At 46.1% G+C, this 13,118-nt stretch overlaps 1 protein-coding gene across 1 annotated transcript in view; it reads left to right on the plus strand.

Annotated features, from left to right (window-relative positions):
• The window catches only part of LOC109432116 (bifunctional glutamate/proline--tRNA ligase), a 24,932-nt gene continuing 11,814 nt past the window's right edge, over positions 1–13,118 (plus strand). Inside the window, exons 1-3 of the mRNA XM_019708399.3 lie at positions 1–171; positions 262–1,671; positions 12,565–13,079. Of these exons, the coding sequence (XP_019563944.3) occupies positions 129–171; positions 262–1,671; positions 12,565–13,079 (1,968 nt within the window). The 5' untranslated portion in view covers positions 1–128. The remainder of the gene's footprint in view (positions 172–261; positions 1,672–12,564; positions 13,080–13,118) is intronic.

The following is a 13,118-nucleotide window of genomic DNA, read 5'->3' on the forward strand; positions in this document are numbered from 1 at the left end:
TTTCACTTTTCGCCGAGTCTCACAACATTTGCGACACGTTTCAGCATCGGCTGCCGTTTTCGTACCGGAATAATCGGGTTTAAACTTCCGAAAAATACGTAGAATAGTGCGGTGTCCACTTGCGAAAAATGGCCACGAAGTTGGTTTGCAGCTACAACGAACCGGCAATCGGTAAGTATCGTATGTTGATTGAATGGTTTTGCAATTTTCGGCGAGGGTTAGGTTAGACGGATGATGAAATAATTTGGCTTTTTTTTGCAGGAGGATTGATTGCAGCCGAGCTGGTCAGAAGCACCAATCCGATCGAGATCAGCTGGGGCAATGAAGCTTCTATTACCTTCTCTAGCCGGACGCTGGTTTGTGTAACTAATAATGATGTTTTGCGGGCGTTGGCTCGGGATGCGCCCAAATATGGGCTGTATGGAAAGACGCCAATCGAAAGGACGCAGATCGACCATTGGCTAACTTATACGTTGTCGGTGGAAAAGGATCCGGCGGATGAGCTGAAGTATCTGAACAAGTGTTTGGCTCCGCTAACGTATCTTGTGGCGAACCATTTGACCATTGCCGACTTGGCCGTTTACAACCAGTTGTTCAGCAGCTACGATGAGTTGAAAGCCGTTGGGATTCCCGTACATGTCCAGCGGTGGTACGACCTAATCTCCGCTCAACCGGCGGTGAAAAATGTCCTGCAAGCACTACCGAAGGAGGCCAAGCGTACGAAGAAAATGCAACAGCGTGGAGGAAGCGCCGAGAAGACATCACCTGTATCGGAGCGGAAGCAGGAAGGAAAGTTCGCGGATTTGCCAGGTGCTGAAATGGGAAAGGTCGTGGTTCGGTTCCCACCGGAGGCCTCTGGCTACTTGCACATTGGACATGCTAAAGCAGCCCTGCTGAACCAGTATTATCAGCAGGCATTCCAAGGAAAATTGATTATGCGATTCGACGACACCAATCCGGCAAAGGAGAACGTTCATTTCGAGCAGGTCATCTTGGAGGATTTGGAAATGCTGCAGATTAAGCCGGATTTGTTTACGCACACCTCGCAGTACTTCGATTTGATGTTGGGCTACTGTGAGCAGTTGATGAAGGAAGGTAAAGCCTACGTGGATGACACCGAACCGGAGCAGATGAAAAAGGAACGCGAAGAACGCGTTGAGTCCAAGAATCGAGTAAATTCCGTCGAGAAGAACCTTCAAATGTGGCAGGAGATGCTGAAGGGAACGGCATTAGGACAGAAGTGCTGCGTGCGAGCTAAAATTGACATGTCCTCGCACAACGGATGCATGCGAGATCCTACTATCTATCGGTGCAAGAACGAACCTCACCCACGTACCGGAACCCAGTACAAGGTTTACCCGACGTATGACTTTGCCTGCCCAATCGTCGATGCCATCGAAAATGTGACGCACACCCTTCGAACCATGGAGTACCACGATCGCGACGATCAGTTCTATTGGTTCATCGAAGCACTGGGATTGCGGCGGCCGTACATCTGGGAGTACAGCCGATTGAACATGACCAACACGGTCCTGTCGAAACGTAAGCTGACCTGGTTCGTAGATAGCGGACTCGTTGACGGTTGGGACGATCCACGGTTTCCGACTGTGCGGGGTATTCTCCGGCGCGGTATGACCGTCGATGGACTGAAGGAGTTTATCATTGCACAAGGTGAGTTAGATTTGTTTCCTTCTAGCGAAAACGAACGGTTATTCAGCAAGACATGCCTGGTAGCAAGTCATTTTTTATCCTTTTTATTGACTTACTCAATATTTTCGATTCAGTCCCTATAAAGTCTGCTTTTAAGACGTTTCAACTAGTTACTTTTCTTGTTCATATGAAACAGCTTATGCGAACTGGCAGTATAGGGTATCAGTGTCAGTTTTGTGATTCTATCAAAAAATAAAAAAAAGGGAAAGCCAGATCTACTGTTTCCTCGACTCACTAAACAATACTCACATGGTCGCCAAATCCTTCGTCTCTCCGGAACCACCAAGAAGGCATTGCTTCAGAGAGGGGCTAGTTCACATCGCACCCTCAAGGTTAGCTGCGTAGCCTGCAGCAACGAACATCGATGACTCGCTTTGGGGAGCACACCAAGGTAGCATGCTGACACTTAGCCAGTTTCCCGAGTGGTCCTTACCACTCCCTTTATCCTCCAGTTTGATAGAGTACTTACGTAGTACAGTCTTGGACATGGTCTTGGATTACTTAACATAGGCAACCGCCAAACCTTAATGATATCTGCCAGAGAGGAAGTGTTATAGACATAATGTTTTGCTCTAGTAGAAATGGTCACGAGCTGACCAATTGGCATGTGTCAGATGAAGATTATTTAGCTGACCATCGCTGACGCATCTTTTTTGAACATGTAAATGTTACTTCGCAAACTTTGCGTTTCAGGAATCTCCGGCCAACCAACTGGGATCTCTTTACTAATCTGGTTGCAGCCAAATTTCATGGATACTCCAAGTGGTTTAGAAGATGCCGTTGATACTACAACGGCTTTCATCGTGGAAACTTTTTAAGAAGCTTGCCCTCTACGGTCTGTAACCACAAGGGAGCCCCTTGATGGAAGTTTAATCTGGCGAAGCTCAGGATACAACGTAGGAAGAGTTGGAACAGACGACGTTCGGGTGGTTCGGAGGCTTTCAGGTCGGCTCGCAAGGCCTGCAAGAAAGCTCTCCGGTCTGCTTAACGATCCGGCTGGAAAAACCTTTGTACAAAAGTTTCCACTTTGAGTGAAGTCAGTCGGTGTAAACAAAATCCTTGCGAACTTCGTTTGCCAAGTGGCGATTTCACTCGCTCTGATGAGGAAGTTCTGGAATGCTTACTCAGCACACACTTCCCCGGATGTGTGGATATTGCATCTGACGTCTTTTCTTGTAGTTATGATCCCCTGGCCTCGGCTCGGAGTATTGTAACTATAGAATCGATTGAGTGGGCACTAAATAGTTTTGCTTCTCTCAAATCTCCTGTGGCAGATGGCTGTTATCTTATTTTGCTTCAAAATGAATTGGATTATTTCAAACATGTTGTTTGCAGTTTCGCTACAGAATATATTCCCAAATCTTGGCGAAATATTACTGTAAAGTTTATTCCGAAAGTGGGTCGTGCGTCGTATAAGGACCAAAGAGTTTCGGACCTATCAGTTTAAACTCTTTTCTTCTGAAATGCTGAGAAAGCATTGAGGATCATCACATCCGTGATGTTCATCTGGCCAATGTGCCTCTTTATTTATTTATTCTCTTTACATCAACAGACAACTTTGTCCCAATGATTTCATGTAAACCAACTGTTACACCTGCACGGAACCGCCAAACTACCCAAAATTGAGTTCTTTTGACCCAATCCCATAGTTCGGCCCAATAAGCCAAATTTGAGTAAATCGATTAAACTCACACTAGGTAAATTGCCTTCACCTCCAGCAAAAACATTTACTTAAGAGTAGGTAAATTCGACCCCCCCCCCCTCATTCAACCCAAATTTGAGTAAACCTGCATTTTCCCAAAATTGGCTTATTGGGCTCAAGGACCCCCGTTGGGTACATGCATCTCTGTTTGTTTTTGACAACATCGGTGAGGGAAAGAGGGAAAACAACCTAATTTTGGGTAACTAGTTTATTCGATAAATAGAAATACACTAGAACGCCAATGGCGCTGTACTCAGTTTTCCTATTTAATTATTTTAATATCCTTAGTTGTAATAATTGATTATTTTAAAGTGCCCATCTTATAGAGGACGTTTTGTTTCGGTAAACAAAATTTATTTGACACTTATAGTACCGCTACTGACGCTGTAAGGGCGAGGCAAACTAGATGTTAGTCACACGAACAGTCGCGACATTGGATTTCTGTGGCTGGTTATTCTAATATTCGATATACTCAGCTTTGAGTAAAATCGAAGGTAGTTTGATTTCTCCGTGTGGCAACATGAACCATCCATCAGGACAACCATTAGTAGAGAAAACATACCATCACTGAAATAAATTTTGTTGTTGTTTCCACCGAATCCATGGTAAAATTAAGAACTGTACCAACAATTTTCAACCGAATGCAAAATTCTGTTAATTTTACTGAAACATTGTCAATATTACCATGCGTGAAGTACCATTGACTAAAAACATTATTGATATTACTATTTTGACATTGTATTATCTAAGACGCGCAACATTCAAGTCTACATGTTCGAAATTACAATGCCCAAATAGTAGAACCAAGAATGTTTTTAGTCAACGGTAATACACGCATGGTAATATTGACAATGTTTCAGTACAATTAACAGAATTTTGCATTTGGTTGAAAATTGTTGGTACTGTTCTTAATTCTACCATGGATTCGGTGGAAACGACAACAAAATTTATTTCAGTGATGATTCAACCATACACGGAGAGACGAAACTACCCAAAAGTGAGTTCTTTCCACCCAACTTCGGGGTTGCGTGCGTCAAGCCAATTTTGAGTTGATGGAATCGATGTTTTTGTTGGGTTGTTCCCGCTTGCTTCCATGTGAAAAAAAAATACCTAATTTTAAGTTTTTTCCACCCAACCGAAAATTTGACTAGGTTGTATTCACTCAAATTTGAGTGCTGTACTAGAAACTCAGCGTTGGCTTGACGCACGGAACTGCAAAAGTTGGGCTGTTTCTCTCTTCACTCTCTGACAACAACAGAAAGAGCGCATGAAAAGGGAGATGAAAAAGAACTCAAAATTGAGTTTAAAAGTACCTAATTTTGAGTTTTTCAGTTTCTCCGTGTAGGGCACTGCATTGTTTTGATTTTGTATGGGATTTTGACGTTTCTTGGCCTTGTTGTTTACAAAATTTCTGTAAGAGTGAAAGAGAAGGAGAGAATTTCATGCTGTGCCCTATACTTGCCCATACCAATACTATTGTATCTTCCTGAATAAAGTTAGTTCTAAGTTTGACTGTTCCAAGAGCAGACGCGAGTTTTGACTTGTCCCGATACAGTCCATTTTTTCCTCCGAACAGCACATTTTTGGTCCTTCTGAAGTCGGATTGTGCCTGTTCCGGATATACGACCAGCTAATCGCGCGGAAAAGCTGGAATTCGAGTGAAATGTAGTGATACACCCGACTGGTGTAACGCGAGTGCGAAAACTGCCGTAAAAGTGACGCCATTGCGTAAAAAACGATCGGCGGAAAAACATCCGAAAAATCGCCATTTTGGAATTGGGAATAGTGAACAACGAAGCGTGCGTCGGAGAAGAGTCGATTGTTCCCTTTCGCGCAGTGTGTGTTCATGTAGAGGAAGCTCCGAAGGGCGGAATTCGAGAACGAAGAAGTGTGCTTTGCTGTGCCGCTCACTCGATGGGATGACGTTACCGATTGTGGCTGAATGCGAGAAAATCTAACGAGAAGATTTGTGGTTGAAGTAGATCGACGCGCACGGCGGAGCTAATTTCTTGTGAGATCCTCAGCGAGGATCAAACCGGTACTGAATCTGCACTGCGATTGTGTGGACTACGGCCATTGTATGGCAAAGTGATTGCAACGGAAATAGAGGCAAAGTGTATGCGTTCGAAGATCGAGGGAATTGTTGCCGACGAATATGAGCCGTTGCAGTAGTGTTTGTGATGTGTCGTATGGAAACAAATTCCACATTGCGCTTGTGGATTGCGTTCGTCGTACGTGAATGTGTCGGTACTGCGGCACGGCGATGTACCGTACGCGAGTGACTTAGGGATAAAAAAGAAGTGTGACAGCACTGAGTTGCTAGGGTCGGAAGTTTCGAAACTATATGTCGGTCGAAACACCCATGTCGAAGAAAACTAAGGCTAGCAGTACACAGGGTCAAATATTTGACAAGGAAAGAACTCAAGAAACAACATCAGTTTGACACTAATGAAAATTTGATCGAGTAAAACAAGATGTTTGAGCATTGGTTTCTTTTCGGACAAATATTTGACCCTGTGTACTAGCAGCTTAAGGCAGGTCCACGTCGGTTGGATTTGCAAGAAGAAACCCTGTCAGTGAGTGAACAAAAAGCGAAGAAAAAAGAAAAAGAAACGATGAAGAAAACAACGGAAGAATTGAAAGTGATGAAGATCCGACTGCAGTCGGTAAGAAGCAAGTTAATGCGAGTGCGTGCCAGTTTGGGTACGAGCCAAGAAGCTCCAAATCCGAACCTCAACTGTAAGCAGTTCTTGCAGCTCCAGCTGAAAACCGTCGAGAGTACCTTGGCGGAATACAATCAGCTACACCAGCGTGTCTTCGAAGCGGACGTTGATGACGAGGTACGAGAGGAGGCAGAGGTAGCGTACGTCACGTTTGAGCAGCAATACGGTGAGTTGTTCATTTTTATTTCTAAATCGATCGATGACCACGTCAAGAGAGAGGACGCCGCACGCACTGTGGCGGCTGTTCAGCCAATACCGAACACCGTAGCAGACGTTGCACCTCATCTACCCCCGCTGAAGGTTCCATTACCGACGTTTGACGGGACCTATGAAAATTGGTTCGCTTTTCGGTCGATGTTCGAGACGATCATGAGCCGGTACAGCACAGAATCTCCAGCTATAAAGCTGTACCATCTTCGGAACTCGCTAGTAGGCAAAGCCGCTGGCATTATTGACCAGGAAATAATCAACAATAATGATTATGACGCAGCTTAGAAGATGTTGATTAAACGATTCGAGGACAAAAGGCTCATAATCGATAAACACATTGATTCTCTCTTCAACCTCCCAAAACTAACGAACGAAAACGCCACAGATCTCCGAAAGCTCATTGACACATGCACAAAAAACGTCGACGCTCTCAAGAACCTCGGTCTTCCTGTGGAGGGATTGGGAGAATGCATGTTGATCAACCGCATCGCATCAAAACTAGATTCGGAAACTCGGAAGGCCTGGGAGTTGAATCACGTGGACGACGATTTGCCATGCTACGACACTCTTGAGTTTCTGCGGGAGAGATGTAAGGTATTGGAAAAGATCCAGCCTATCGTGAAGCAAGTATTCAAAGGCCAGAAACCCGTTCGGAACGTGCAGGATGTTGAGGGGAAGACGAGTACCCTAGTCGCAACTCCTGATAAGTGCCCACAATGCTCGGAGTCCCATGAGTTGTGGAGATGTGCAGTCTTGTCTGATAAGTACAATGTACTGCGACGTCTCGGAGCCTGCTTCAATTGCCTCCAGAAGGGGCACAGAACCATCAATTGCACATCGAAGCATACGTGCAAGAAATGTCGGAAATCCCACCACACAATCTTTCACCCCGAAGATGATGGTACAAAGAAATCCGTAACCTCGCCAACGTCTGCAGAGAAGCCCGAGCCTGCGAAGAAGAATCCTGAACAACCAACCAAGATCGAGCCGACAACTACCCCTGATGAAGAAGAAAAGCGATCCAACTTCTGCGTGCAACCGAAGAATCTCGGAAAACAGATTCTGCTCTCTACCGCTGTAGTTCTGGTTATTGGAAAGGCGGGTCAGCAGTATCCATGCAGGGTGCTACTCGATTCCGGGTCGCATACGAGCTTCGTGACGGAACAATTCGCAAACCTTTTGGCACTGAAGAAGGAAACCGCCAACATCAACATCAGTTGCCTGAACGACACCCAGACCAAGGTGCGTCTGAAGATTCACACCCAAGTGAAATCGCGTGTTACTGATTATACTGTCTGCCTTGAGCTGCTAGTGGTACCTAAAATCACCAGAGTCCTACCAACTAGTAAGGTGGATATGTCTGTGCTGGCCATCCCGAATGGCGTTTCGTTGGCTGATCCCGGATTCCACGTTCCCGATAAAGTGAGCATGTTTTTGGGAGCGGATGTGTTCTACGACATGCTGATGTCCGGCAGAATCCAGCTACCAAGAAGTGCTGCCATACTGCAGGAAACACAATTTGGTTGGGTACTAAGCGGTCCAGCTCCGACCGAAGATTCCCAAGTAGTCCACTCGTTCTGTTCAACTGCGTCCGATGAAACGGTTGATGCGTTGGTGCGAAGATTTTGGAAAATCGAGTCATTTGGAAACGTCGAATCGCCACGTTCAACTTGTGGGGTATGAACAAAGCTGAGTAGCATTTCTCATGCGTGTATTTCCCTAGCAAGCATCAGTGACAGCCAGCACCATGACGGGGTCGTCGTCAGTGTGATGCTGCCTCATTGACGAGTGGACTGTTGGCGGAGCAAGACGCCATCACCGTGAGGTTCCGTATTATGCCAAGTGATTCTACTGCAGTTTGCTAAGATGGCTGGGAACGGATTGTTCCAGGGGGTTGCCCGGTATTCACACAACTGTTGAAGAGGAATGTGCCCAACACTTCGAAGATACACATGAACGAACCACGGAGGGTAGGTACTTGGTACGCCTGCCATTCAACGAGAAGAAGAATCAGTTAGGAGACTCCAAGCGTATGGCTGAGAAGCGGTTCTACGGTTTGGAAAAACGTTTAGATAGAGTTCCGGAACTGAAGATGCAGTATGACATGTTTCTGAAAGAATACGAAGCGCTCGGTCACATGGTCGAGAATCCAAATCCCGATGATCTGCACGCTTTCTATCTACCGCATCATTATGTCCTGAAGCCCACCAGTACATCCACAAAACTGCGTGTGGTTTTCGATGGGTCTGCTACGTCCGATACAGGAGTGTCCATCAATCAAACGCAGATGATCGGGCCAACCGTACAAAACGACTTGGTTTCGATTCTCCTGAATTTCCGGACCTATCAATTTGCCTTTACAGCCGACATTCCAAAAATGTACAGGCAAATAGCTGTTCATGAAGACGATCGGAGCTACCAGAGAATCCTCTGGAGACAATCTCAAAATGAACCGTTAAGGACCTACGACTTGCAAACAGTCACGTACGGGTTAGCATCATCTCCGTTCTTGGCTACGATGTCCCTTCGTCAGTTGGCTGAAGATGAGGGCGTCTGGTATCCGCTGGCGGCTAATGCGATTAGGAAATCATGCTATATCAACGATGCGTTGGTAGGAGCTAACACCCTGCCTGAAGCGATCGAGTTGAAGAATCAGATTGTCGACCTCTTGAAGAAAGGATGTTTCAGCGTACACAAGTTTGCTTCCAACTGCCAAGAACTTCTGACGGACATTCCTGAAACGCAGCGAGAACATGGCGTTGAAATCGAGGACCCCAGCATCAACGTTACCATGAAGACACTAGGCGTGGCCTGGAATCCGGTGAATGATATCAGGCCAAACATTTCAATAGGTCCTATCTGCATTTGAGAGGTTCTCTTTGTTCGCTTTCTCTTTCAATTATTGCAATGTAATGGTACACTTTTCAATTATTTTTGCAGTACAAATCAAAAGACGATTGTTTTGACCATCGTTCAATGCAAGGAGACAATCATAATACAAATAAACAGCTGAGATATTAACGAAAGAGAGGGATACCAAAGAGAGCTTCTCTTCTGCAGATAGGACCTTTAGACATGTTTGGCCTGATATGTTCACAATCGTACTGCCGGCTCATCTGATCGATGGAAACGCTGTTCATACAAAACGAACGATCCTGAGCCAAATTGCGAAGATTTTCGATCCGGTTCATTGGCCCGGTGGTAACCGCAGCGAAGCTGATTCTACGTGAATTATGGTCGCTGAACTTGGAGTGGGACCAACCGGTTCCCGAAGAGATGGCTCTTCTTTGGATGGACTACTATCAGCAGTTACGCAGTTTGAACAGTGTGCAAATTCCGCGATGGATCTCAAATAAAGGTATTTGTGGTATAGAGCTTCACGGATTTGCAAATGCGTCGGATCTAGCATACGGCGCCTGTATCTACGCCAGGCTAAAGCATACCGGCGGTACAGCAGAGATGAAGTTAGTGTGTAGTAAGTCGAGAATACTGCCAAGGAAACGAGATAAGCAGAAGCAGATCACCACGCCTCGAGCAGAGCTACTGGCGGCAGTGCTGCTTGCACGGCTGACAGCGAAGATACTAGCAGCGTTCGAGATCAGTTTCAACAGTGTAACTTTGTGGAGTGACTCCCAAATTGTTCTATGCTGGGTTCAAAAGTCGCCGGACGAGCTGGCGGCATACGTTGGAAATCGAGTTCGAGAAATCCAAGATTTGACGGCGGGATTTAACTGGAAGTACATCACGTCGAAGGAGAACCCCGCTGACTGCATATCCCGGGGAATTTCACCGAAGAATTTGCAGTCTCTTTCGCTATGGTGGACTGGTCCACGGATGCTGCGTGAAGGTGATCCGGTCCTTGCTGAGCCGCCTCCCATGGCGGACGAAGAAATACCTGAAGTGAAGAAGATAGTATTAGTAGCGGCGGTGAAAGCAGAAAGGCTCGCGTATTCTACAGGGTGAGCCGTTATCACATCATACAGCGCGCTATGGCGTATGTTGTGCGTTTTTGTGATTACATACGAAGTCGAAGAAAGAAGCTAACGAAAGGACTGTTGACGACGGACGAAATGACGTGGTCATCTACGTTGATTGTGCGACTTGTGCAAGTTGAAGGCTTTGCGGAAGAACTTAAACTGCTGCGAATGGAGAAACCCAAATCGAATCAACCGTTCGGCAACTTATACCCTTTCATCGATCCGACTGATGGCGTGCTTCGAGTCGGTGGTCGCTTGACGAATGCCGAATTGCCGTACGACTACAAGCATCAAGCGTTACTACCAGAAAAACATCCTTTGACCCTGACTTTGATTCGATTCCTACATCTGAGCAACCTGCACATCAGACAGCGTGGTCTACTGGCCATAGTTAGACAGCGATATTGGCCTATACGAGCGAAGAATATCCGGAAGGTCATACACCGATGCATTCCCTGCTATCGTTTGAAACCGACTAAATCTACCCAACTGATGGGTGATCTACCCGATTATCGAGTACAGCCAACGTTTCCATTCAATCGTACCGGTCTGGATTTTGCTGGCCCCTTCAAGATCCGTGCGAATCACAAGATACAGAACGCACAGGTAATGAAGGGCTACGTCTGTGTGTTTGTGTGCATGTCAACCCGTGCACTTCATCTTGAAGTCGTATCCGACCTCACATCTGAAGCCTTTCTTGGAGCCCTCCAACGCTTTGTGAGCCGCCGAGGTCTGGTAGAGCACCTCTATTCGGACAATGCAACCAACTTTGAGGGCGCGAACAACGAGCTGCAGCGCGTCTTGCCGAACTATTTCGGAACGAGCAACACCAACAAGGTTTGGAAGCATTCTGCACACAGCGAGGAATTAAGTGGTCCTTCATCCCGCCCCGAAGTCCCCATTTCGGCGGGATTTGGGAAGCGGGGGTCAAATCTGTTATACTACACCTGAAGAGAATCCTAGCCGAGCACAATCTTTCGTATGAACAATTTTCCACTGTGCTTGCGCAGATAGAAGCCATTTTAAACTCCCGGCCGTTAATTCCAGTCTCGGACGACCCAAGCGATGTCCGGGCTATAACTCCCGCTCATTTCAGGCCGAGAGTTTCAAGCGATTCCCGAACCCTCATATGAGGAGATCCCTGCTGGTCGACTCTCGAAGTGGCAGTTTCTACAAGATCTAAAACAGAAATTCTGGAAACTCTGGATGACCCACTATCTCCATGAACTGCAACAGCGCCAGAAGGATTTCAAGGTCGTCCGATTCAAGGTCGGTGCATTAGTGCTGATCGTTGACGAAAACGTTCCACCACTTCAATGGATGTTGGCTCGCATAACCGAGCTGATTCCAGGAAAGGACGGCCACACACGTGTGGTTGGCCTGCGGCTACCGAATGGGACAACAACGACAAGAGCGGTGAAGAAAATTTGCCTACTACCATTGGACGCGGAGACCGATTGATATAGTTTTTGGTTTCGAAATGCAACATTTCAAGGCGCGGGTGGATGTTACACCTGGCAACACGAACCATCCATCAGGACAACCATTAGTAGAGAAAACATACCATGATTCAACCATACTTGCCCATACCAATACTATTGTATCTTCCTGAATAAAGTTAGTTCTAAGTTTGACTGTTCCAAGAGCAGACGCGAGTTTTGACTTGTCCCGATACAGTCCATTTTTTCCTCCGAACAGCACACCAACATACCTACCAATCTGGTAAGTCCACTGTGACTCTTTTTACACAAAGTTGTTTGCGATATCGAGAAGGTATTCGCTCAAAAGCAATCCTGCTCGGGTGTTTCCTCAGTTGTTGAGGGTGACTTTGACAACGTGCCTTTCGATGCTGTATTGGAAGCCGAACGTAGTAATGGTATATCTCCAATGATTTCCAATTGGATTAACCAAATGCTCAAAAACCGACATCTTTTCTCGACATTGCGTCAAGCAGCGATAAGGATATTGAGTGTTTGTGGATGCCCCCAAGGGGGAGTCTTGTCCCCGCTTTTGTGGAATTTCATAGCAGATTTGCTATTGAGGCAATAGTCCTGTTGTGCTGTTCAATGAAACAGGTTGAACATGCTCGCAGTTGCTTCGTCCTGCTCTTACTCATTTGTCAACGAATTGTTAAGAGTAGGATAGAGTAACTTCGAGCATATCCAACCTGCTTCATCGAACAGGACTAATATGTTCTATCAAAACCTGCTTCATTTCAATATTTGTTTCATTCTTTTTGCAGGCTCAAGTAAATCAGTCGTGTTCATGGAATGGGACAAGATCTGGGCATTCAACAAGAAGGTCATCGATCCGATTGCCCCTCGCTACACGGCTTTGGAGAACGAAAATCGAGTGGTGGTCAATGTGGAAGGCGCCAAACTGGAAGCCGTGCAAGTACCGGTGCATCCCAAAAACGCCGACATCGGCACGAAAACCGTTTGGTTGGGTCCGCGAGTTCTGATCGACTACGCCGACGCTGTGGAATTGAAAGAAGGTGAAAATGCCACTTTCATCAACTGGGGTAATCTGATGATTAAGAAGGTGCACAAGGACGCAGGCGGCAAGGTCACATCGGTCGATGCGGCCCTGAATCTGGACAATAAGGACTTCAAGAAAACGCTGAAATTGACGTGGCTTTGCGAACAGGATCGTTGCGAATATCCACCTACGTTCTGTGTGTACTTTGAACATATCATTAACAAAGCGGTACTCGGAAAGGACGAGGACTTCAAGAACTTCATTGGTCATCAAACGAGGGTAAGCTGTCCTGAGTGAAATTTTTACGATAACATGAAA

The sequence above is a fragment of the Aedes albopictus genome, chromosome 1, assembly GCF_035046485.1.
Source record: "Aedes albopictus strain Foshan chromosome 1, AalbF5, whole genome shotgun sequence".
Classification (NCBI taxonomy): domain Eukaryota; kingdom Metazoa; phylum Arthropoda; class Insecta; order Diptera; family Culicidae; genus Aedes; species Aedes albopictus.